This window comes from Delphinapterus leucas, chromosome 14, assembly GCF_059928025.1.
Source record: "Delphinapterus leucas isolate spDelLeu-1000000601 "Yukka" chromosome 14, BTC_Dleu_Yukka2, whole genome shotgun sequence".
NCBI lineage: Eukaryota > Metazoa > Chordata > Mammalia > Artiodactyla > Monodontidae > Delphinapterus > Delphinapterus leucas.
The window spans coordinates 34544310-34565975 of NC_143142.1; the positions used below are offsets into that span (position 1 = coordinate 34544310).

The following is a 21666-nucleotide window of genomic DNA, read 5'->3' on the forward strand; positions in this document are numbered from 1 at the left end:
CTTTTTTCTTGCAATTTTTATTGGAGTATAGTTAACCTACAATGTTGTGTCAGTTTCAGGTGCACTGCAAAATGAATCAGCCACATAATACCTACATCTACTCTTTTTCCTTCTTTCCCTATCCAGTCTTAACCAGCTCAGCTCCGACTAGACACAGCTGATCCAGGTTCTTGGAAAACATCTTATTGTTTAGGCTCCCGAGCGGCTTAGAAGACAAGCAAGGTTTTTGCGGCAACATTTAAAAGGACCTTGATTAGTGAAGGCAGGTTACAGGTGAAACGGATTTAACTAATGATTACCCACGTATCGCAGTCACCCCTCAGTTTCCCTGGGGGGTTGGTTTCAGGGCCCCGTGGATGCTCAAGTCCCTCATATAAAATGGCCGCAATACAGTGAATAGAGTTGGCCCTCCGTATCCGGGGTTCACATCTGCAGATGCAGAGGGCTGAGTGTATATCAAAACCACAGAAGGCAGGAAGCTTCTGGGTTCACGAAAGCATTCACATGCAGGGAGGGTGGAGCACCCAGTTCCATGGAGACAGAGGCTCCTGTGCTGGGGACCCTTCCGGACCTCACCCAATGTACCCCTTCATCTGGCTACTGTATCCTTTATAATCTCCTTTACAATAAACTGGTAAAGGGATTTAAAAAGGGGTAAGGAAAGAAAAAAGGAGGGCAAAGAGTGAAGGAAGAGGAGACTTGAAGGAGAGAAATTTTCCCTGAGTCAGGAGGGAAGGAAACAAAGGCAAAACATCCAAGAATGGACACATGAGATTCTCTTGAGCCAGTTCTTGTTTCTGGTTAAAAGACTGTGATGTGTGATAAACAGTCTCTGGAGTATAAAACAGACATGAAGAAACTGAGGCTTGGACAAGTAAGTAACTTGAAAAGGTTAAGAGACAAACCCAGTTTTCTTATCTAGATAGTCCCCAAAGAGCCCTCCAAGAAGAAAGGAAAACAATTTTTGAGTCATAATAAATTTAGCATCTTTCAGAAGAACAGGGGGAAAAAACTATCACAAAAGGCACAATGAGATCTCCTCAGAGGATTCCTCTTAAGTGAGCCCAGAGGGAGAAGGAGAAAGCAGGTCAGAGGCTCTGGATGGTCAGCCCTTTAGTAACTAGGAACCAGTGTTACTTTGAACTTTGCAGGAATGATGCCAGTGGTAAAAATTCAAACAGCTAGTTTGAGAGAGATGATGATTACCTAGTCTTCAGCATAGCGGCCACCACTCTCTCCAGCGTACAACCCGTTTCTGAAGCCCTCCTATCCCTGCTTTGTAGAACATCCTCAGGGAGAAGGCAGTAGACACAGCATTAGGGGTGGGGGACCTGAACTGCTGCCGTTGTGAAGACAGGCTGGAGGCAGGAAGAACTGGCGGGTCCAAGCCTGGCAGGACAAGATCAAAGGCTGAAACAGGATTAGGAACCTGCCAGGCGGCTGTGTCAGGCAGGACTCTGCACCTGGCCAGGTAATGGTGGGTGTGTGGAGGTAGATTCATTCTATCTAAGATGCAACAACATTTGTAGATCAATCTGCTTTGCTCTAAAACATTTAAAGCGTTTTCCCCTCGTTACTTCATTTAATCCTCTCAACAACCTTGAGATTTAGGTTTTATTTTCACCAAATTTAGAGAAGCAGCAGCCAGGCTTAGAGATGACAAAAAACTTGCTTGAGGCTACATAAATTCAAATCTCTTTCACCTGTGCCCCCAGTTCTAAAATACCTCCCGAAGCAATGTAAAAAATACAGCTTTTTCTTCTTCTTCTTTTTTTTTTTGGCTGCGCTGTGTGGCTTGTGGGATCTCAGGCTTGCAGGATCTCAGTTCCCTGATCAGGGAGTGAATCTGGGCCACGGCACTGAAAGCCCAGAATCCTAACCACTAGGCCACCAGGGAACTCCCTAAAGCATTTTTGAAAATCCAGATACAGATGTATAAAATCCTGGAGGCCAAAATTCCATGGGCCTTGAAAGGGAAATAAAGCCTAAGGACTAGTATTGACTTGTAATTGACCGTAGAATTTAATGAAAAATTTTAAAAAGACTGGATGTTACCTAACCTATCACCCTTGCATACAAATGTGTCTTGGTAAGGAACAGTGCTGTATGTCTGTAACTCAGAGTTTCCAGTCCATATTACCCTCGCCCACACTTGTTATTTGAGTGCCATTGTGATGGACAGAACATATAGCACTTAACAGCTGCTGTACTGATCCGAGTTCCTCTACACTGGACTGTTTCTCCTGGTTACTCAGCATCAGGCCAGCAGACATTAATTTAGGTACCCGCATAAATGTCCTTGTAAGTGAGCCTAAGAGCCCTAATCCTCCATTGGCAGAGATCTGAGTTACAAAGAGGGACACCCCTGGACGCCCCCACCCCCAACCTGTCCATTTAACATTGTGACGCCAAGTATTACGGGGGAAAATGCCCTTTAACTGAAGAAAACGTGCTGTTGTGTGAACCCAGTAGGCAGATGGAGAAACAGGAAGGCTGAGATTAGAGTCTGCTTTACAGTTCTTTTGATGTTTCCCAAGCCAACTGGGGAAGCCGGTGAGGCTCTGAGAGAGCGATCAAAGGCGCCTCTGCATGTTCAGATTAACAGGGAATTGGCGGATCAGGGCAGCACCTGCCTGAGAATAGCAATACACCTCACCAAATAAAGTTAATCTTTTAGTCAAGCTTGGAGGTGGCGATCCTTTTAGAAAACTTACACAGGCTAAGTTTATTCTTGCTGTGTCTTAGGTCTCTGAAGGGAAAATAACGCTCTGCTTTTGTTTCTTCCCATAGAGGTATTTATTTATTTTAAAGCTGATCTTTGCCCCGGGTGTATACCATTTAACACCCTGGCTCTGGTTTCACAAAAGGTGGATGTTTGGGGGTTTGGAGGACAGGGGTGGAAAGGCACTGCCATAAATCTTTACTCGCCTCTAAAACTTCAAGTGTTAGGAATTCCCTGGCGGTCCGGTGGTTAGAACTCTGAGCTCTCACCGCTGAGGTCCCAGGTTCAATCCCTGGTCTGAGAACTAAAATCCCACAAGCTGTGCAGTGTGGCCAAAAAGAGAAAAAAAGGAAAAGAAAAAACTTAGCGTGTTATTCGATGAAGCTGTACCTCTGTCCCAGAGCAGTTCCTTCATCTCTATTTGGGGAAATATAGCTTAAAAGACATATTTTTTTTTTTGTACAGAGGAAATTGAAAGGAGCAGCACTGAGTAACTATAGCCACTAGAACAAGTCTAAAAATTCTCAATCAAAATAAAAAACAGAAACATACTAAAAAAGGTAGTAGGCCAAGGTCACAGACTCAGAAAGCCAATACCTAGGGAAAAGAAACGCACTGAATAGTAGATTAAGTGTTAAGACTTAGCACAGAGAAACTACAAAACAGATTTCTTGGCCTTGGAGAGTTCATTATTTCAGGCCCTGGCTCATCGTTAAGGTTTAGGAAACCAGGAGGACGTGTCACATTCTGCAAGTCTCCCTGAGAAGCAGACGTGGCCAAAAGGAAACGGAGTGGTGGAGGAAAGGGGGCGTTTGATAGCAGAAAAATAAGTGGAGGTACTTGAAAGAGAAAACTTGCATATGATCACCTGCCAAAGCGACCATCAAATCCTTACTGAACAGTCCGATGAAAGTGGGATGGTTCCAAGTTGTTTCATTTCAGGCATAGTATGTGGAAAGTGAACTTGCAGAATCTCGCAGGGAACGTGGCTCTATTACGGCTGGTACCCACACACAAGCTGAGCTCAGATGAGTCTCAGTTTCCTCAGCTACACAATGGGAATAACATCTCTCATCCGGGTTGTGAGGAGGAAATGACATATGCACCCAAAGTGTTCAAGAACTGTTGTAACAATAATATAACAAATAACAAAATCTTCAATAAATAGTATAGCTTTTCTTTTCCAAATCACTCTAACATTTTTTATTTCAGTACTGGACTTACAGATGCTACCAGAAAACCACGTTACAATTGGAAGGACCGTTGATGAGAGAATTTAAAGTAAGTGATGTTCCAGACTGTGGAGACTGGCTGTACGAATAGGCTGGAGGAAAAGTTAGCTAACGTAAATACACACATAGGCATTTCACAGACTCATCCGAATAAATCAAATTCCAAAACAAAAATCAATGGAAATAACTTTTTACTTTATTATTTTTTTGCCACACAGCACGGCTTGTGGGATCTTAGTTCCCCCACCAGGGATTGAACACAGGCCCTTGGCAGTGAGAGCACGGAGTCCTAACCACTGGAACGCCAGGGAATTCCCTGGAAAGAACTTTAAAGTAACAAAACATTAGTGATCAGGTTAGGTAACAAGCCAAAAGGTAATAAAATTTTATTTAAAGGGTTAAAAGTTAAAAAGACTATCTTCTACTGTATTTCAATCTATTTACAGTCTCTAAAAGCCCTATCCTCATATTAAAATTTATATGAAAAGAATACATGCCTTTAGTGTATTAAGTAGATACATATTAGCAATAATTTGAGGCGAGACAGAAAAGCTGAATTTGTCCTAAGGTCATAAATTTGAGTGATCCAATCAAATGTGACCATGTTCAAGTTTCAGTAATTTATTTACGAAGACAAGTTTGGAATATTAAAAAAAACAAGAAAACCAAGTTGGCAAGGCTTCTTAGAACTTACCTTCTAGAAAAACCCCTCTATTGTTTCATTTTTCTTATCCCTATGCTGTTACTTAAATGTCTGTTCTCTGCAAGTCTGAGTACATTCCTATCGTGGGATTTGATTCCATTTGTAAGTCATTGACTCAGTGCTTCAGAGTTTGTACGTTCTCCGGTGTCTATAAAATATTTCATTCAAGACTGCTTCCTTGACATTTGGTGAAATCCTTGTTGTGGTCTCCATCGCTTTATCATGCTGCCCTTACTTGTCAGCTGTCCTATTGTGACCGTCAACCTTAAGTTACTCCTTTTCTTCAGCCACAAGGTATCTGTTGAGTATTTTCTGCTTCCAGTCTCTGAATCATAAAACCCATCTAAGATGGCAGTCTGTTTTTAGTGAGAGGTCAAGACTTGCCACATTCTCCTCTCACTGAGACTGTTTAAACCTTGATCTCTGAATACTGCTTTTTACTCTTTGGCCAGGTTCCAGATATAAACTTTATTTTTTGGTTCGATCCAAACCCACGTTTACCTTCCTGCAGTGTTAGGTCTATTTGTTAGTGTCTTGGTTTTATATATTGTATGGGCTATAGGTATACCATAGTATAAGCTCAGTGCCTAATTAAACTCTCATTGGTTAAGCTGCCCTGGGTGATAATTCTACAGCAAATTGCATTTCTTTTACAAAAACTGTCAAATGCCCCAAAAGACTACAAAAGCAAATTTTTCTAGGTCTGCAAAGAGAATAAATTGTCAACTCCCAGTGTTCTACTTACGAAGAGAAACAGTGGCTAAAGACTAGTTTGGGGCAGTGGTTCCCAAATTTGTTTATGTATTAGAATCACCAGGGGATCTTTAAAAAATTCCAAAATCCAAGCCACAGTTGTTTTTAAAGCTTTCCAGGTGATTCCAATGTGTAGATAAGTTTGAGAACTCCTGATTCAGAGTTTTAAAGTAGAGGGTCGGGCTTCCCTGGTGGCACAGTGGTTGAGAGTCCGCCTGCCGATGCAGGGGACACGCGTTCGTGCCCCGGTCTGGGAAGATCCCACATGCCACGGAGCGGCTAGGCCCGTGAGCCATGGCCACTGAGCCTGCGCGTCCGGAGCCTGTGCTCCGCAACGGGAGAGGCCACAACAGTGAGGGGCCCACGTACTGCAAAAAAAAAAAAAAAAAAGTAGAGGGTCAGTCATCCACTTTCAGAAGAAGGGAACTTCAAGGGGGTAAGACATGCAAGTTTGCACCTTGATACCTGAGGGCACACCTCATTCTTCAGAAGACTAAGGGTGGCAGAGAGCTGCAGCCTTAATGGCTTGAGATATCAAGGACCGAGTTGGGGTTGGTAGTGCAGATGAAGTTAGCAGAGGAATCCTGGAAAGGAAGGAACAGCGGAAGGAGCAAACCTGAAACTCTGAATCCCAGTGAGTCCACTGAAAGGCAGCAGCTGGAAGCTTAAAGAACTGATCAGAGATCTGAGCTACTATCTACTACAGGGGAGAAGGAGACTGAGGTTTCAGTCCAGCCAAATGACTGGCTGCCAGAACAAAAATTAACACTCTTCAGAGGAATGTAGCAGAATCCAGAGTCCTTATTAATGTATCATCCATAATGTCCACTGTATAGTAAAACATCATCAGACAAGAAAAAAGTATCAATACGTGACTCCTACTGAAGCAAAATGCAGTCAAAAACTTTAAGGAAGCTATCATAAGTAACTTATAGGAAAATATACTCTTATTTAATAGACTGACGGGGAATCTCAGCAGAGAAATAGCAATGATAAAAAAAGGACTAATTGGGAATTCTGCATGTGACAAATACAATAACTGATATCAAAATTCACTGGATGGCCTCAACAGCACTTTAGAGACAGTGGAAGAGTTGGTGAATTAAAAGTTAATACAAACGATCCAATCTGAAGATTAGAGAGAAGCAAGATTAAAGAAGAGACTTCCCTGGTGGCACAATGGTTAAGAATCCACCTGCCAGTGCAGGGGACACGGGTTCGAGCCCTGGTCCAGGAAGATCCCACACGCTGCGGAGCCACTAAGCCCGTGCACCACAACTACTAAGACTGTGCTCTAGAGCCCGCAAGCCACAACTACTGAAGCCCATGCACCTTGAGTCTGTGCTCCGCAACAAGAGAAGCCACTTCAATGAGAAGCCCATGCATCACAACAAAGAGTAGCCCCTGCTCACCCCAACTAGAGAAAGCCTGTGTGCAGCAACAAAGACCCAACACAGCCAAAAATAAATAAATAAATAAATGATTTATTTTAAAAAAAGATGAAAGAAAAACATGATAATCTCAGATAATGTACTGGAGTTCTAGAGATCTACTGGAGTTCTAGAAGGAGAGGAGAAAAGAGAAAAAATTTTTGAAGAAATAATGGCCAATATTTCCCAAATTTGGTAAAAAAACAAAACATAAACTTACAGGTCCAAGCTCAACAAACCCCCAAGCAGGATAAACTACAATTATACCTAGACACATCATAGCCAAACTGCTGAAATACAAAGATGAAAGAGCCAGAGAAAGACATTACATACAAGAGAACAATGATACAAGTGACAACTGATGTCTCTTCAGAAACAATGGAAGCCAGACAATAAATGCCTTTCAAGTGATGGAAAAAAACAACCCGGGATTCTATCTTCAGTGAAACTATCCTTCAAAGATGAAAGTAAAATAAAAGTCATTTTCAGTGAACAAAAATAGATGATCAGTCACCAGCAGGCCTCCACAATTCTCAAGAAAATTCAAGCTGAAGAGAAATGACGTGTCATTCAGGCTCACAAGGAATGAAGAACATCAGAAATGGCAGATATTTAACAAATATAAAAGACTATAGGGATTTCCCTGGTGGCACAGGGGTTAAGAATCTGCCTGCCAATGCAGGGGACATGGGTTCGAGCCCTGGTCTGGGAAGATCCCACATGCTGTGGAGCAACTAAACCTGTATGCCACAACTACTGAGCCCACGTGCCACAACTATTGAAGCCCGTGTGCCTAGAGCCCATGCCCTGCAACAAGAGAGGCCACCACAATGAGAAGCCCGCACACAGCAATGAAGAGTAGCCCACCCACTGCAACTAGAGAAAGCTCACGTGCAGCAATGAAGACTCAATGCAGCCATAAATAAATAAATGTATATTAAAAAAAGACTATATACAGGCATACCTTGTTTTATTGCACTTTGCTTTATTGTGCTTTGCAGGTGTTGTTTTTTACAAATTGAAGGTTTGTGGCAACTCTGTGTCAAGTCTATTTGGTGCCACAGCATTTGTTCTCTTCATGTCTGTGCCACATTTTGGTAATTCTTGCCGTATTTCAAACTGTTTCATTTTTATTCTATTTGTTACAGTGACCTGTAATCAATGAGTTTTCTTTTTTTTTTGCCACGCCGTGTGGCTTGTGGGATCTTAGTTCCCCAACCAGGGATCGAAACCACACCCTCGGCAGTGAAAGCCCAGAGTCCTAACCACTGGACCGCCAGGGCATTCCCTCAGTGATCTTTGATGTTATTAAGTATTGCAAAAAGATTATGACTTGCTGAATGATGATTAGTACTCTTTATCAAATAAAGGATTTTTAAATTAAGGTATGTACATTTTTTATTGCACATTTAATAGACTACGGTATAATGTAAACATAACTTCTATATGGACTGGGAACCAAAAAATTTGTGTGACTCACTTTGTGATATTCACTTCATTGTGGTGGTTTGGAACCAAACCCACAATATCTCCAATGTATGCCTGTATACATTCTCTTTTCTCTTAATTTTTAAAAAAGACACATGCCTGTTTCAAACAAAAATTATAACATTATACTGTTGGATTTATCAGGTATAGCTATTATATATGAAAAACAACAAAAAAAGAAAAGAGTAAATGGAACCATACTGTTCTAAGTTTCTGTATTTTGTATGAGGTTGTATAATATTAATTCTAAGTTGACTGTGATAAATTAAAGATGTATACTGTAATCCCCTAGAACAACCATTAAAAACAATATAGGGCTTCCCTGGTGGCGCAGCGGTTGAGAGTCCACCTGCTGATGCAGGGGACACGGGTTCGTGCCCTGGTCCGGGAGGATCCCACATGCCGCGGAGTGGCTGGGCCCGTGAGCCATGGCCATTGAGCCTGCGCGTCCAGAGCCTGTGCTCCGCAACGGGAGAGGCCACAACGGTGGGAGGCCCGTGTACCGCAAAAATACAAATAAAAAAACAATATAATTTGAAAGCCAATAGAAAAATCACAACAAAATATTTAAAATATTCAACTAACCCAAAAAAAGGCAGGAAAAGAGGAACAGAGGGAGGAAAAAAATCCAAATGGTAAACTGAATCCAAACATATTAGTAGTTATATTAAATATAAACCAACTAAACACACCAAGTAAAAGGCAGAGATTGTTAGGCCAGTTAAAAAAGCACGACCCAACTACACGTTATCTTAAAGAGATGAACTTTAAATACAAATTCTTAAAGAGATGAACTTTAAATACAAATTAAGTTAGGGCTTCCCTGGTGGCACAGTGGTTAAGAATCCACCTGCCAGTGCAGGGGACACAGGTTCAAGCCTTGGTCCAGGAAGATCCCACATGCCATGGAGCAACTAAGCCCGTGCACCACAACTACTGAGCCTGCACTCTAGAGCCTGCGAACCACAACTACTGAGCCCGCGAGCCACAACTACTGAAGCCCGCGCACCTAGAGCCCGTGCTGTGCAACGAGAAGCCACCACAGTAAGAAGCCCCAACAAAGAGTAGCCCCCACTTGCTGCAACTAGAGAAAGCCCGTGCGCAGCAATGAAGACCCAATGCAGCCAAAAATAAATAAATAAAATTTTAAAAACACAAGTTAAAAGTAAACAAATGAGAAAAGATATTTCATGCAAATACTAAGCAAACAGTTATTTCTATTTGGCTCCAATTTGAATAAACACTTTTTTACATGTACCTTTCCAATTACATTTGTTACACACCAGTTATTTATCAACCTGGATCCATTTGGGGTGATTCTTTTTTTTTAATGTTTGGGTTTCATTTGACCCTTGACATTTATTTTTCTTTTAAATCACTCACATGACTGCTTTCTCCCCTCCCCCACCCAGTATGATTAATGAAATGTCTTATCAAGGGAAGCCTTTCAGGATTTGCTGGTCTCTCTTATCTGTACTCAAAGGATTTCGGCATTTGATCTAGCTATTAAAGCAGGTAATGATTCTTAATCCCCTTTTATTTTTCATTCTTATTTGTTTACTTTGCTCCTTTTATGTACATTACTTCCTCTTTGGTTTTGTCTATTTCTGCAACTCTGAGGTGGGGCTAGCCCACTGGAGGCTGATGAGCCCTTCAAAGCTGCCCCCCTCACAGGCTGGAGGCACCACCTTCCCCTCCCTTGTTTTTTCTTCCAACTCCTGGTTGTCCTCATCAGGTTTTCTCTTCCACTTAGAGAAGTCTTTGAGTTTATTAGCTCTTTCTACAGTAGGCACCTTCTAAACAGAATTTCAAAATTAGACATACTTAAGTTTGGAAGAGTTTCCCTACATTCTTTAAACAATACTAAAGCTCTAATGCTCCCTCAAACTTAGACAATTCATAGCTGGGGCAGGGCTGGAAAGAACATGACTATAATAACAAAGAAACCTCATACTAAGCATGACTACAAAGAATGGTTTTGTGGCATGTGACAAATCTGCTCAAGTGAAAGGAACACCACCAATTCCCTTCTAGCCATCCTGGCTTCATAAAGAATTGCCTATCCCAACAAACTCCACTTGTGTATGCCACCACTTTTCACAAACCGTGACCTTAGGAAAGAAACCTAATAAACTAACAGTCCCATGGGAGACAGAACCCCACTGCTTTAACCACTTTAGACAATGTTTTAAAAGATGCTTTTAAATGTAAAGGCCTTGCCTAACTGGACCACTGAACAAAAATTATTTTAGACAGTAACATGCAAGAGGCAATACTAAGAACTGCTTGGGTTGTTGTTTACTTCTGAAAACTTGAGCCATGATCAGGTGCTTTGAGATCTTCCTTTTCAACGTGGGTCATGTCTTAAAACACGCAGACTAGGTCACCAAGGGATTTAGTGGTTAGCTAAACACCAATGGAAACGATTCATTCCAACTTGCAGTTTTAAGTAAAGATTTAAGGGCCTGCTATGCCTCCTATCAAGAGTAAATTATCACACATCCTGTTTATACAGCCTGGCTTGTCCACAGTTCTTCAAAGAGCTGGTGACACCCCCCTAACTCACACTCCACCCTACCCCCAACTTCCTGCTCATTGGGGTGCTATATTCCTACTCATTTTTAAGAAGTGCCTCCCTCAACAAAATACTCTGCATTACAGTACTTTTTAAAGAAAATACTTTATTACGTCATGAAAAAAATGCATCAACTAGATTCATACTTGTTTGAAAAAAAAATTGAAAATTTATTAATTAGACAGTATGTGGGCATCCTGTTCCACATGGGAATGAGAAGATGCTATAGGTTCTCTAAGTATTGCACAGTCTGAAAAAGACACCAACAAAAAAATGGGAGGGGAAAAAAAAAAAAATCACATAATCTTGGGAACCACCTCACATTATGAATAATCTACCAAGAAACATTTAAAAAAGAAAACCCTTTGTTTCTACAGTAGCTTTGAGTTTATAGTTCTTGGAATGACTGTATTCCACTGACAACATCTCAGTAACAGGAAGCTTCATTTTAGCAATCCCATGTGCAAATATTAATAAAAAAATATATAAAATAATGCAATTCACCTCTTGCCATCATCCCAGCAATCATAACATTTCTGAGAACTGTTTTGCTTGAAAAAAGGGGTTAAGCCATAAGTTTTGCCTGAAGCTCCATTTCTGCAGCCCGTTTGAGTGCAACATCTACCAGAAGCTGAAATCCACTAAAATCTTGGTTGAGGTCCGGTGGAGTAGGGGGAGGAGTGTTGAAAAGACCACTCTGTGTGTGTGCACTTGGTCCAGATTTACACGTGTCCTCTGGGTACATGAGGGAGGTGTCTGTAAAGCTGCTGGCTGCCATCTGCTGTATATCTGTGTTTTGTCCCACACCAACTGACTGGCAGAGAGAGAAAGGCACATCTTTCAATGCAGTCACAGTGGTATGACAGATAACTGATGGACGAGCCAAAATGGATCCTGGGGATGATGGCTTAGGAGACAGTGGCCTCCCTAGGGCTGGGTTGGGTCCAGCTGTACAGGAGTGAAAAGGGCTCTCCTCTAGAGCCGGCATGAAGTTTTTGATGCCTGTTGCTGACTCCACAGAGCTGGCTTCAGATATCTTGGCCCCTCGGCGGGAAATTGTGAACTGATTTGGATCTTTGCCATCCTTTCTCAGCATGTCGGGGAGGAGCCTGCGCCGGGCGTTGATAAACCAGTTACAGACCTGAAATCATACGGGGATGTTTTAGACGCTTTAACACTCCGCCAACACGCCCGAGAACCTTCTTGGGGGCGCCTTACTGCTCTCTCTCTTTGCATTAAAGGAGGCATGAAAAGGCTTATCGGGACCTACAAAGTTATTTAGAGGTATTTGAGCCCGGCCAAGAAAAGAGAGGTGCTTCCTGTCATAAACCTCCTCTTTTTTTAATACAAATCCCCTTTTTGGTCTCTCATCATCCTTAAACCTTTTCAGGAGGAAGGAAAAGAAAGGTATACATTCTCAAACACCTGAAAATGATTTTAGAGAGGGAATTTTACCTTTTAACTCTCCCCATATTAACCTGTTATCTACTGCCCCAGCATTTAAGTTAATCAACTACAAGAAAACCTTTCCTGTATGAAAAGAGCCACTCCTCCCAGTTACTGATTTTTCCCAGTTCAAATGACTATGTCAACAGACAGAACATGAATTACCTCACTGAAGTCTGAACTTGTTTAAATATCAAACCAGTTTCCTGGGCAATAGAGTAAGATTTAACCTCCTTCTTATGTTTGTTGCATAAAGGAAGGCTCTTTTAGGCATTAAAGGAAATGCTGTTTGACAGATGACTGTCAAGTGTTTCTGTTTCTCTATATAGCCAGTTATTAGCTGTTAGCACTATAAAAACTTTACAAGAAAAAGATATGCCCCCCCTTTTTTTTGAGTGGGGAGGCACTTAATGCCTTGCTATACAGGAATGCTATAAAGCGACTTTGGGGAAAAAACCCACCACACCCCCGGGCATACAGCTGGTGTTCCTTTCCCTTACCTGTAGTGTAGAGAGGTGTGTTTGTTGGGACAGTAATGCTTTTTCTTGCTCTGAGGGGTAGGCATTGTATCGGTGTTCATACAGCCAATCGCGGAGAATCTGAACGGACTCCTTGGGCAGGTTGCCCCTCCGCCTTCTCTTGCCTGAGCCAGCAGAAGAGGAGAGGTCCAGGGGGCTGTCCATGCTGTCATCATCCTCGGTCTCACTGCCAGACGCGGCAACAACACCTAGAGAGGACAGAGGCCAGCCGTCAGCCACTGTTATCAGCAAAGCTCACCTCTTTTGACCACTCAGCACAACTGTGTTTTCTCAACTCTTGAGAGGCAAACAAGCGAAGAACGGGTGTTTTCCGTCCTGAAACACCAGAGCTCATAGGAAATCTCAAGAGTAATTCGACTAGCAGCATATTCTAGATTCCCAGCCCACCGGCAGATTCCCTTTCGTACCCATTTTCCTATAGGATTCAACATCTCACATTCCTTTTCAATGATGCTCAGAAATGTCTAATCCAGCAAGTGAGACAAAGCTGCACCTAAAGCGAATAGCTTGCCACGTGTGAAAACAGGAAAGGTGTCATAAGCAGACGGGATGTGTCTGACAACCTTCTCCGTGAGGTCATTGCTAACTAGGAAAAACAATCCAACTAATATACCTTTGAAACACTGTTCTTCCTCCCTCTTCCACTGAAGGTTTTGAAATAAAAAGGAAGATTTTTTCCACTGATATAAGCCAAGAAAATTACACTTGTAACCCAGTTAGTAGTCTAAAGATAAAATGCATGGCAGATTTTTCTGCCAATTCCTTTTCTTTTCCTTTTCATTGCTACCTCCATTTATTCAAAACTAGACACCTACTTTTAATGGACAGTACTAGTCACTTTTTACTAAATGCAAACAACCACTGAAGTTTTCAGTTTCACTGCATAAAAATATTCTTCTATTTTTAGTACTTAATGTAAGAGGTCAAAAGATGCCTAGTAGTGAATAAACTTTAAAACTTCCATAAATTTCAACTGCCAGTTTAATCCGAACCCAGGATACTACATATCAATAAGCAGAGATCAGCTTTAAATCGTTACATGACAAAGAAAACTGAATATGCAACCCCCAGAGGAAACTCTCTTTTGTTTACAAGCGCTTTAATCCTACCAGAAATTTTTAAAAAGTCACACCCATAGAGAATATTTAAATCACACATAGACTGGGTTCTACAAAAATTCAGACTTGGCCCTTTTAGACATTTAAAGATAATTTTGAACTTTAACCCTTCCCCGTTTCAAATCTACAAAAGGCTACTCTGACTAAAGGCGTATATTCTCATTTTTGAAGACAATTTAAAATTTTTAAAACATAAATAAATTACAAACTATAGTATTCTTGAAAAACCAGTATTTCTATATAAAGGAAATTAAAGTAGCATGACATTTAAAGGTAGGCACTCTTAACTTTGTTGACACAAGCTCAAGTGGTTTTCCTTGATAGGAAATAAAAACAGAATATTCCTCAGAGTGATAAACCACTCAATGTATCTTAAAGGAACTTTGCCCAAACCCCATCCTTTCAAAGCATTTTAACACAATGAAACTCAAAAAGCTACTCATTCCAAGATTTGCTGCTGAGCTAGCTCATCAGTTAATTGAGTCTAACTCTTCTTGGTGACACATTTTCAGTTTTGGACTGCAGGGGGCAGAAGGTGCTGGAGGGAGTGTCCGCAAAAAACTTCCAAAGACAAAGACAAAGTAAAGCAAGTTCTAACAAAAGAGTAGGATGATCTTGCAAATTCACTTTGGCTCAAGGCTTAATTAACAAACAGCCATCAGTAAAAGGCCCAGCAATCCTAAATTTTAACGGCAGCTGCGTATCTGATGTTTTTCAACCCAGATTTCATTAAACTGCTTAAAAAGAAAGAAAAAAAAGGAGGCACATTTAAAACTGAAAGTGCTTTCACTGTTGAGAAGATGAGAAACTTTTAAAACCTGTGTTGAAACTTGGGTGAAGAACTATTAAAAAACCTTAAGAAATTATAAAGGTTCCTGTTTTACATTTGCTCTGATAAAGAAATCTTAACTTTTAAAAACGTGTCAAGTAACTGAATGACTAAAGCAAATGTGAATAAAGCAATTTGTTTAAACTCTTCAAAAAGTCTGAAAAGTCAGAACTTCTCTAGGCTATTAACCCCACCTCCCCTTTTTAACGTTTTAGAAAGTGTTAAAGTCTGCTCACTGAACAGTGAATTCCCAACTGTAAATTGACAATCACAAATAGTTTGAAACAAACAAAAAACCCCTAAAGCCTGTCCTTTGATCTGCTCACTTAGTTTGACAAGAAGCCTGATCTTTCAAAACAGGCTAGTGACACAAAAGCAGGTTTCAGTTAAGCAACACCAAACTGCAGCGACTTTACTCTGTTCTCAGTTCATTTAAATAAAAGAGCGGCCAGGCCTCCGGACCTCTTAACAAATATTTCCAATATGTGCACAAAAGCTGACGGAACAGGAAGTTAAGACTTCAATTCCTTGGCTGTGCCAGCTGATATTTCACTACAGCAAACCACGTTTGCTGCTGTCAGGACTGTTTTCATTAAAACTCTCCCTCCGGATTGTGGCTCAACTTGGAAAAACAAAGACTTTTCCAAGTTACTCATTTCCTATTGTAACAGAACTTTGGAACACTTTCCCGGTTACGACTTGTTTCCAAACGTTTTACTCTGCTCACACTTTAAAAAATGTGGTGGTCGGGGGCGGGGGGGCGGTGCGGGGGGATCACAAGCCTCTTTTACTCCATCCACATACAAGGAAATTTGTTTAGAAAGCCACAAGATGCTCTATGAATCCCACAGCCCTAAAAAGCATTTTTTTTTCCTGAGTAGTAACAGGGGGAGGGGCAGAGCCCGGGGTGGGGGCAGAGAGACAATGGTTGTGAAGTTGGACTCTTAAAAAAAAAAATCTGGAAGAGACTAGAAAAGGATCTGGGAAAAAAAAAAATCTGCAAGAGACTAGAAAAGGATCTGGGAATAACAATAACCGAAGGCAACGCTTAAGGGTAAAAATAGGAAAAAGCAAACCTAACCTAACAGGTTTCCTGATCAGAACATCTCAGGAGAAGCGACGGGAAACGTACTTAACCCCCCAGGCACTAAATCCAAGGAGCGCTAGGATGAACCCAGCCGCAGAAGTTTGAAGCAAGAATCCCACATCGTCAGAAACCGGGAGCAAAGAGACTTAGGGGGTTTTCCTCAACGAATCTCCTTGCTTGTTTGAAAATCTGTTGGGGAGGTCTTTTGGGCATTCTCAGTTTTCTAAGACGAGACACTATTGTCACAAAGCAGTCTTACCAAATCCCCGGCTCCGCGATTGAGGTTTTAAGTGCTTTTGTTTTCAACAAAACTTGAAAAGATTTTCACTGACTTTTATAAAACGGACAGTCCAACTCGGCGAGCCAGATCTCTTCCGGAGCCCTAGCGGAGGCCACTGGGCGCGGGGCCCCCAGGTGGCTGGAGGCCGGGGCGGGGTCGGGCAGGACCTAGAGGGACTCGCCGAGGGAGGAGCCCGGCCCCGCCGGCCCGGGAGCTTTTGTTCCGCCAACTCCTCGGCCCCCGCTGAAGTCGCCCCTCCGACCGCACGAGTGAGAGCAAACCCAGGCCTTGGAGTTTCAGATTACAAGAAGAAACTGAAAACGGGGCCGTGAATCTCAACCTCCTCAGGGGCCTGCCCACCCGCAGAGGATTTGCCAGGAAAACCTAAAAAGGGAAAGAAACCCGGGCAACCTCGGCAGTCTCAGCTCCCCCGCAAGGGCTCCGAACCAGTCGCGAAGTTTCCCCTCCAACACGTCACCTTTCATTGTTTCCGTGAGTCGGCGCGGTAGCAGTACCTCGCGCCCCGGGGCAGCGCGCCCCGAAGATTCCCCAGGGACCGGCGGGTTCCTGCCCCGTCCCCTGGCTGGGGTGGGGGGAGGGCGCCGAGAGAGGGGTGCCGGGAAGGACGGGGGGCACCGGCACAATAGCGGGGAGGGGGGAACCCCAGAGCCTTACGGGTGGTCGGGGAGGATCATCACAGCCTTCCCCGCCAGAGCCCGAACAATGGGGGGAGCCCGCCCCGGCGCAAGCCCAGCTCTGCTCTGCTCTCGGATCACAAGACGCACCCGTCAAAAACAACCCAACTTGTCCCAGTCAGTTCACCAGGAGGGAGAGAACGCCTCCCAGGGACGATCTGGACCTGTCAGCCTTCCACGAGTTGACCTGGTCTCCCTGGGCGCCCCCGGGCGCTCCCCGCGCGCCTTTTCTCGCCGAGCCCAGTTAAACGTCCAAACCTCTGAGCCCCCGCTCTCGTCCTTCAGGGTCCCCGGGGAGAGGACGCGCGGGGAGTTAGTTCCACTACAACTACCAAGGCCCCGGGGTGGACGTTTAGTTTGACTCCCGTCCGCAAAGCGGGAGGTGGGGAGCTCCGCGTGTTTCAAAGGCACCAGCCCAGGATCAAACGAACGGAAATCCAAGGTGAAAATGTGGCCGAGGGAACCCTCTCGGCTCCGAGGCTGCCCCACTCTAACGGGAGTCTGTTCTAACCGTATTCGCTCGACGAGTCTGAAAGAATGTGGAGCTGGAGAAACTCTGGCCGCAGCTGGGCATGCGCAGTAGTCACCCCTCCCCCCACCCCGCCCGCGCTGGCTTCCCCGAGCGATTAACTTCTGTTTTGAACCACTGGACATAAATCACAACAGAAAAGCCAACTCCGGCCCACGACGGAACATTCGGGGGTACCTCCCTGCTAGAGACTGAAAAGTTAACTTCAAAAGGGAGTTAAAATTCTTTGACCTTTCGTGGGGGTGTCTTTTTTTCCCCTTTTTCTTTCTGTGTATTTTGTTTTTAAACCAGACTGACGGCAAGTTTTAGCTATAAAGCTTCCAGAACGCTTCGTGGAAACAATGACAGACTCACTCTTTGCATGTCACACTTGAACTCATTCTGACTGCACGCCGCTTGCCCGCAGTCCTAACTCTTCCTCTTGCCCCAGATACATCGTGGGAAAACTTGTAGAGGCTGGGAATTCTGAAGTCTAGCTTTCCAAAGGGACCGACACCCGGGGGCGACCTGGGGTCCAGAGTCGCCTTCCTCTGATGGTGTAAACGCCCCATCCCTGGAGAAGACGTGCCCGGCCCAGCCGGGAGTGAGCGGGGACCCAGGAGCCCAACTTTGAGACAAAGGCGCCGCGGCTCCGCCGGCCGGGGCCCCCAGGGTCCCAACGGGGAAAAGCGGGGCAGGGATGCCCCCGACCCGGACCCCACTCCCCCGCCCGCGAGAAAGAGCAAGAAGCCACGCGGCGAGCGTGGGGTGTCTGCGGAGACAATGAAACTTGGAGGCGCACAAACAGGGCGGCGAGCGTGTTTCTTGACAACGTGCCAGCAGCGTGGAGAGGCCCGTCTCCCCACAACAGCCCCTCGGTGTTGTGTCTAAGAAGGAAACAACAACTGCCATTTCAGACTCAGCCTCAACAAAGAGAACGGCCGCCGCTCGGGCCTGCGAGCCCCGGGGCGGAAAAGTCCACCAAGTCATTCTCGCCCCGAACCCAGCGCCGCCCCTCGCGCACGTTTCCCTGGGACTCGCGTCCACGGCGCGCACAGCCCGCGAGCCTTACCTTTCTTGCTTTTCATTCTGGAGCTCCCCTTCCAGCGCGAGGCGACGCTGGGGTCTCCAGGGGCTAGGAGCGAGGGCGAAAGGGCCGAGCGATTGTCCTCCTTCCCGGCCGACTCTCCCGTAACTTGTAGGACGCGCTCCAGCCGTTATTGCTAAACAAGGCGCTCGGATCCCAGGCTCCCGCTCCTTGGGTGGAATTCAAGTGACACTTGGGCTTCCTCCGGCCGGAATCTTCTGGCAGCCGGCCGGGGGCTCCCCCTCGCCCAACTCGCTCCCCTCCCCACTCCGCTCCTTTGTTCCCCGCTCCTGCTCGGCGCACCTCGGCGCTGTCAGAGTGAGCGAGACGAGGAGGGAAGGTACAGGAGGTCCTGCCTCCGCCCCCAGCCGCCCGCCCCGTCCCCCGCCCGCCCCGCCGCTCCTCCGCCCCTCCCCCGCACCTTCCAGCCGCGGAGGACGGCACCGAGCGCCGCGGCCGCGCCGCCTCACCCCGCGTCCCCGGGCCGCTGTCACCCGTCCCTCGTGGGGGCGGCCGAGCCCAGAAACGCGATCGCTGCTCCCCACTGCGCGCACGCCGCCTGCATCCCCGGCTCGGCGGCGGCGGCGACACCAGCCGAGCGCCCCGAGTTTCTACTTTAGGCCTTTCTTCCCGGGCCTGGCGAGGGTGCCTTTGGTTAGGAAATTGCAACAGATGGAAAAGAGGCTGTCTCCTCCTCCCCCTCCTCCACCCCAGGGAAGAAAAGGCTCCCCTTTCGTTTTTGACAGCTGCCCCAACTCCACCGTCCCCGCTCTGGCAGCAGGAGAAGACAGCGGCTGCTGGTTCAAGGGGCGGGGCTCCGTAGGAAAAGTATTCGGGACAAGAACCAACTTCTTCCAGAATGCGCGGCTGCCATTGACACGCGGGCGCGGCGCGGCGCGGCGCACCCTTCTCCTCCGGGGGCTCTTCCTCCACAGCAACAGTGGGGGGCGGGGGGGGAGGATGAGGCACAGACACCCCGGGTGAAAGTCTGTTCCCCCCGGCTAAAGCTGCGAGTTCCGGACTGGATTGCAAGGCAGTTTCGAAATCTAACATGTTGCGGACAGACACTTGTCATGCTCACATGCTCTTTAAAAGTCTCTGCCCGGGGACGGCCCGGACGCGCGCCCGCCCCGCCTAGACTCGGCCTGACATCCGCACCCCCGGACCCGGGCAGCTGTGCCGCCTTTATGGGAAGGGGGCTACCACCCCCGGGGGCGCTCATCTGTTTCGGTAAACAGAGTCTACTTTTAGGACTTATATCCTGCTAGGGGACCCTTTTCTCCCCACCCCCCCACCCCCGGTACTTCAAACAGAAACCAACCATTAAGTAAATACATGTTCCTGTTGCTTTAATTTGGTTGAGAGGAAGACTCCAGTAGGAGTTCCTAGATGAAATTACCCTTTAAAAAGACTTCTCCTCTCCTCTACTTTTCGCGTGTTTGTCCCCTTCGTCGTTTTGAAGTAAACGAACTGTCACATGCCACATTAAGACTTTCCCCATCACTTAAAAAAAAAAACAACCCAAACGTAAATAATTTAGCCTAATAGAGACGTCAGCTCCCGAGTCAGCCTCCAGTTTCTGCTCTGTGCTGTTTTTGTTTTGTAATCTCTGTGAAGAACCCGGCAGAAGCTCCGTGGAAATAAGGTTCAACCCAAGGAGGAATAAGGCAGCCAAACGATGACTAACTAGATTTTGGAGCCTCTGTTTTAGGATTACACTGAAAATTAAAGCCAGCCTCCCACCCACTCACCCTCCCCCAAAAAAGACACCCCCGCCCCGAGAGTGAATAAGGCCAGAGTTTACAAAGCTTGGGTGGTTTTTTCCAATTACAGGACTTAAAATGAATAAACAAGGAAAACAGCGTCAGTCTAAGAAGGGAACGACCTTACGATTATTTTTTTCCTGTGGTGTGCCGACTGCTCGGCACCTAAGAGAACACACATCTAAAACGACCAAGGGGGGAACATGGTCCTGGGGGAAACCACCAGCCTGGAGGGGCTCCCCTGTAACTTGCCGGAGCGCAGTTCCTTCCCGGCCTGGCGGCAGATGAATCAGCGGCTGCGCCCGCGCGCAGGACAGATGTGGGGCGGGGAGGGGCCCGTTAGAGGGCCGCTCCGCTCCCGCGTTTGAAGGGTTGTTTGTTACTGGGATTGGTGGCTCACATCCGTTGGGGACCGGGAGAAGGGGGAGGAGGGACGCAGGAGGAGGAGCCGGACCGCCGGCGCTGCGCCTCAGCGGTCGGGGTGGCAGGAGCCTCGTCTGGAGCCGGTTACTGGGGAGACGCTTTGTTTGCTAACTTCGAAAGCCGCTTCGGCTGCCTCGGCCTCTTTCGAAGCCGGTCCACGAAACCCGCCTTCGGGTCGGCTTAACCCTCCCCCTGGGCCGTTTGCACCAGCGCGAGACAAAACTGTTTCCTTCTTCCGCGTGGTTCTCCGCGGCCACGCGGTGGCTCTCATTATGTACACAAAGGTATCTTTTCCTTCATCTAAGTGAACTTGGCTGATTATTGCGATTCTCAAGCAGCCGAGATGGAAACCGAGGGTTGCAGGGAGTTTATAGCTAGAAAACAAACTTTACCGGGGAAGGGGCGCCGAGAATTAAAAGCCTCTTTTCAAATGGCCAGGAGGAGTAAGTCGAACGTTCAACTCTCTCGCTGGAGGTCCGGCTTGGTCCGGGCAATGCTCACCTTTGGCTCGAGCGAATCACACCGAAGCAGCTATTAAAGCTGGCAAGATGCTCCCGAGAGGAACACGGGCCCCCTCCCCCGGGTCGATGTCCTCCCTCCCACATCCTCAAGGCCCGTCCCAAACTTGTTTGAAGCTGTGGATTGTTGGTGCATTCTGGGAAGAAAGTGCCTGGAGTCTGCGTAACACAGGCCAGGAAAACAACCCTAAAGAGTGGGCTTGAAAAACCAGCAGTTGCTTAGGATATTTTTGTTTATTTGCTTTTCTCAAGGTGGAAAAACAAGTTTCAGTTCTGGCTCTGTGAGTCCCGAAATATCCCAGGTAGGGCCTCTCGGTGAAACTGATCCAGTGTCCTCTAAGATTCTTCCCGGTGCTTGGGGGGAGGAAATGTGGATTCACATTTACTATGTATTATTTGCTGAATTCATGTGGATGTTAATTATATTGGAAAATTGCATGAATGAAAAGTGAGAAAGTGTTTGGTACTTG

General features: G+C 45.8%; 1 protein-coding gene across 2 annotated transcripts; it reads right to left on the minus strand.

Annotated features, from left to right (window-relative positions):
• Positions 1 to 11057: 11057 nt before the first annotated feature.
• TGIF1 (TGFB induced factor homeobox 1) lies at positions 11058 to 19607 on the minus strand. Of its 2 annotated transcripts, none has more exons than XM_022551352.3 (4): positions 18963 to 19607; positions 18478 to 18662; positions 12850 to 13076; positions 11058 to 12044 (listed from the first exon to the last, which is right to left on the minus strand). In XM_022551352.3, exons 2-4 carry the CDS (start codon positions 18491 to 18493, stop codon positions 11469 to 11471), a joined length of 819 nt encoding a protein of 272 aa, XP_022407060.1. In that variant the 5' UTR covers positions 18494 to 18662; positions 18963 to 19607; the 3' UTR covers positions 11058 to 11468. The 2 variants fall into 2 exon arrangements, with proteins under 2 accessions (XP_022407060.1, XP_022407058.1); XM_022551350.3 differs by having other exon boundaries at positions 18914 to 19607.
• Positions 19608 to 21666: the final 2059 nt, after the last annotated feature.

Bases quoted from the DNA above. Each gene is read 5' to 3' on its own strand.
- TGIF1 (XM_022551352.3), bottom strand. The intron at 12,045-12,849 runs GTAAGGGAAAGG...GTATGATTTCAG, and splicing joins CACACCTCTCTACACTACAG to GTCTGTAACTGGTTTATCAA.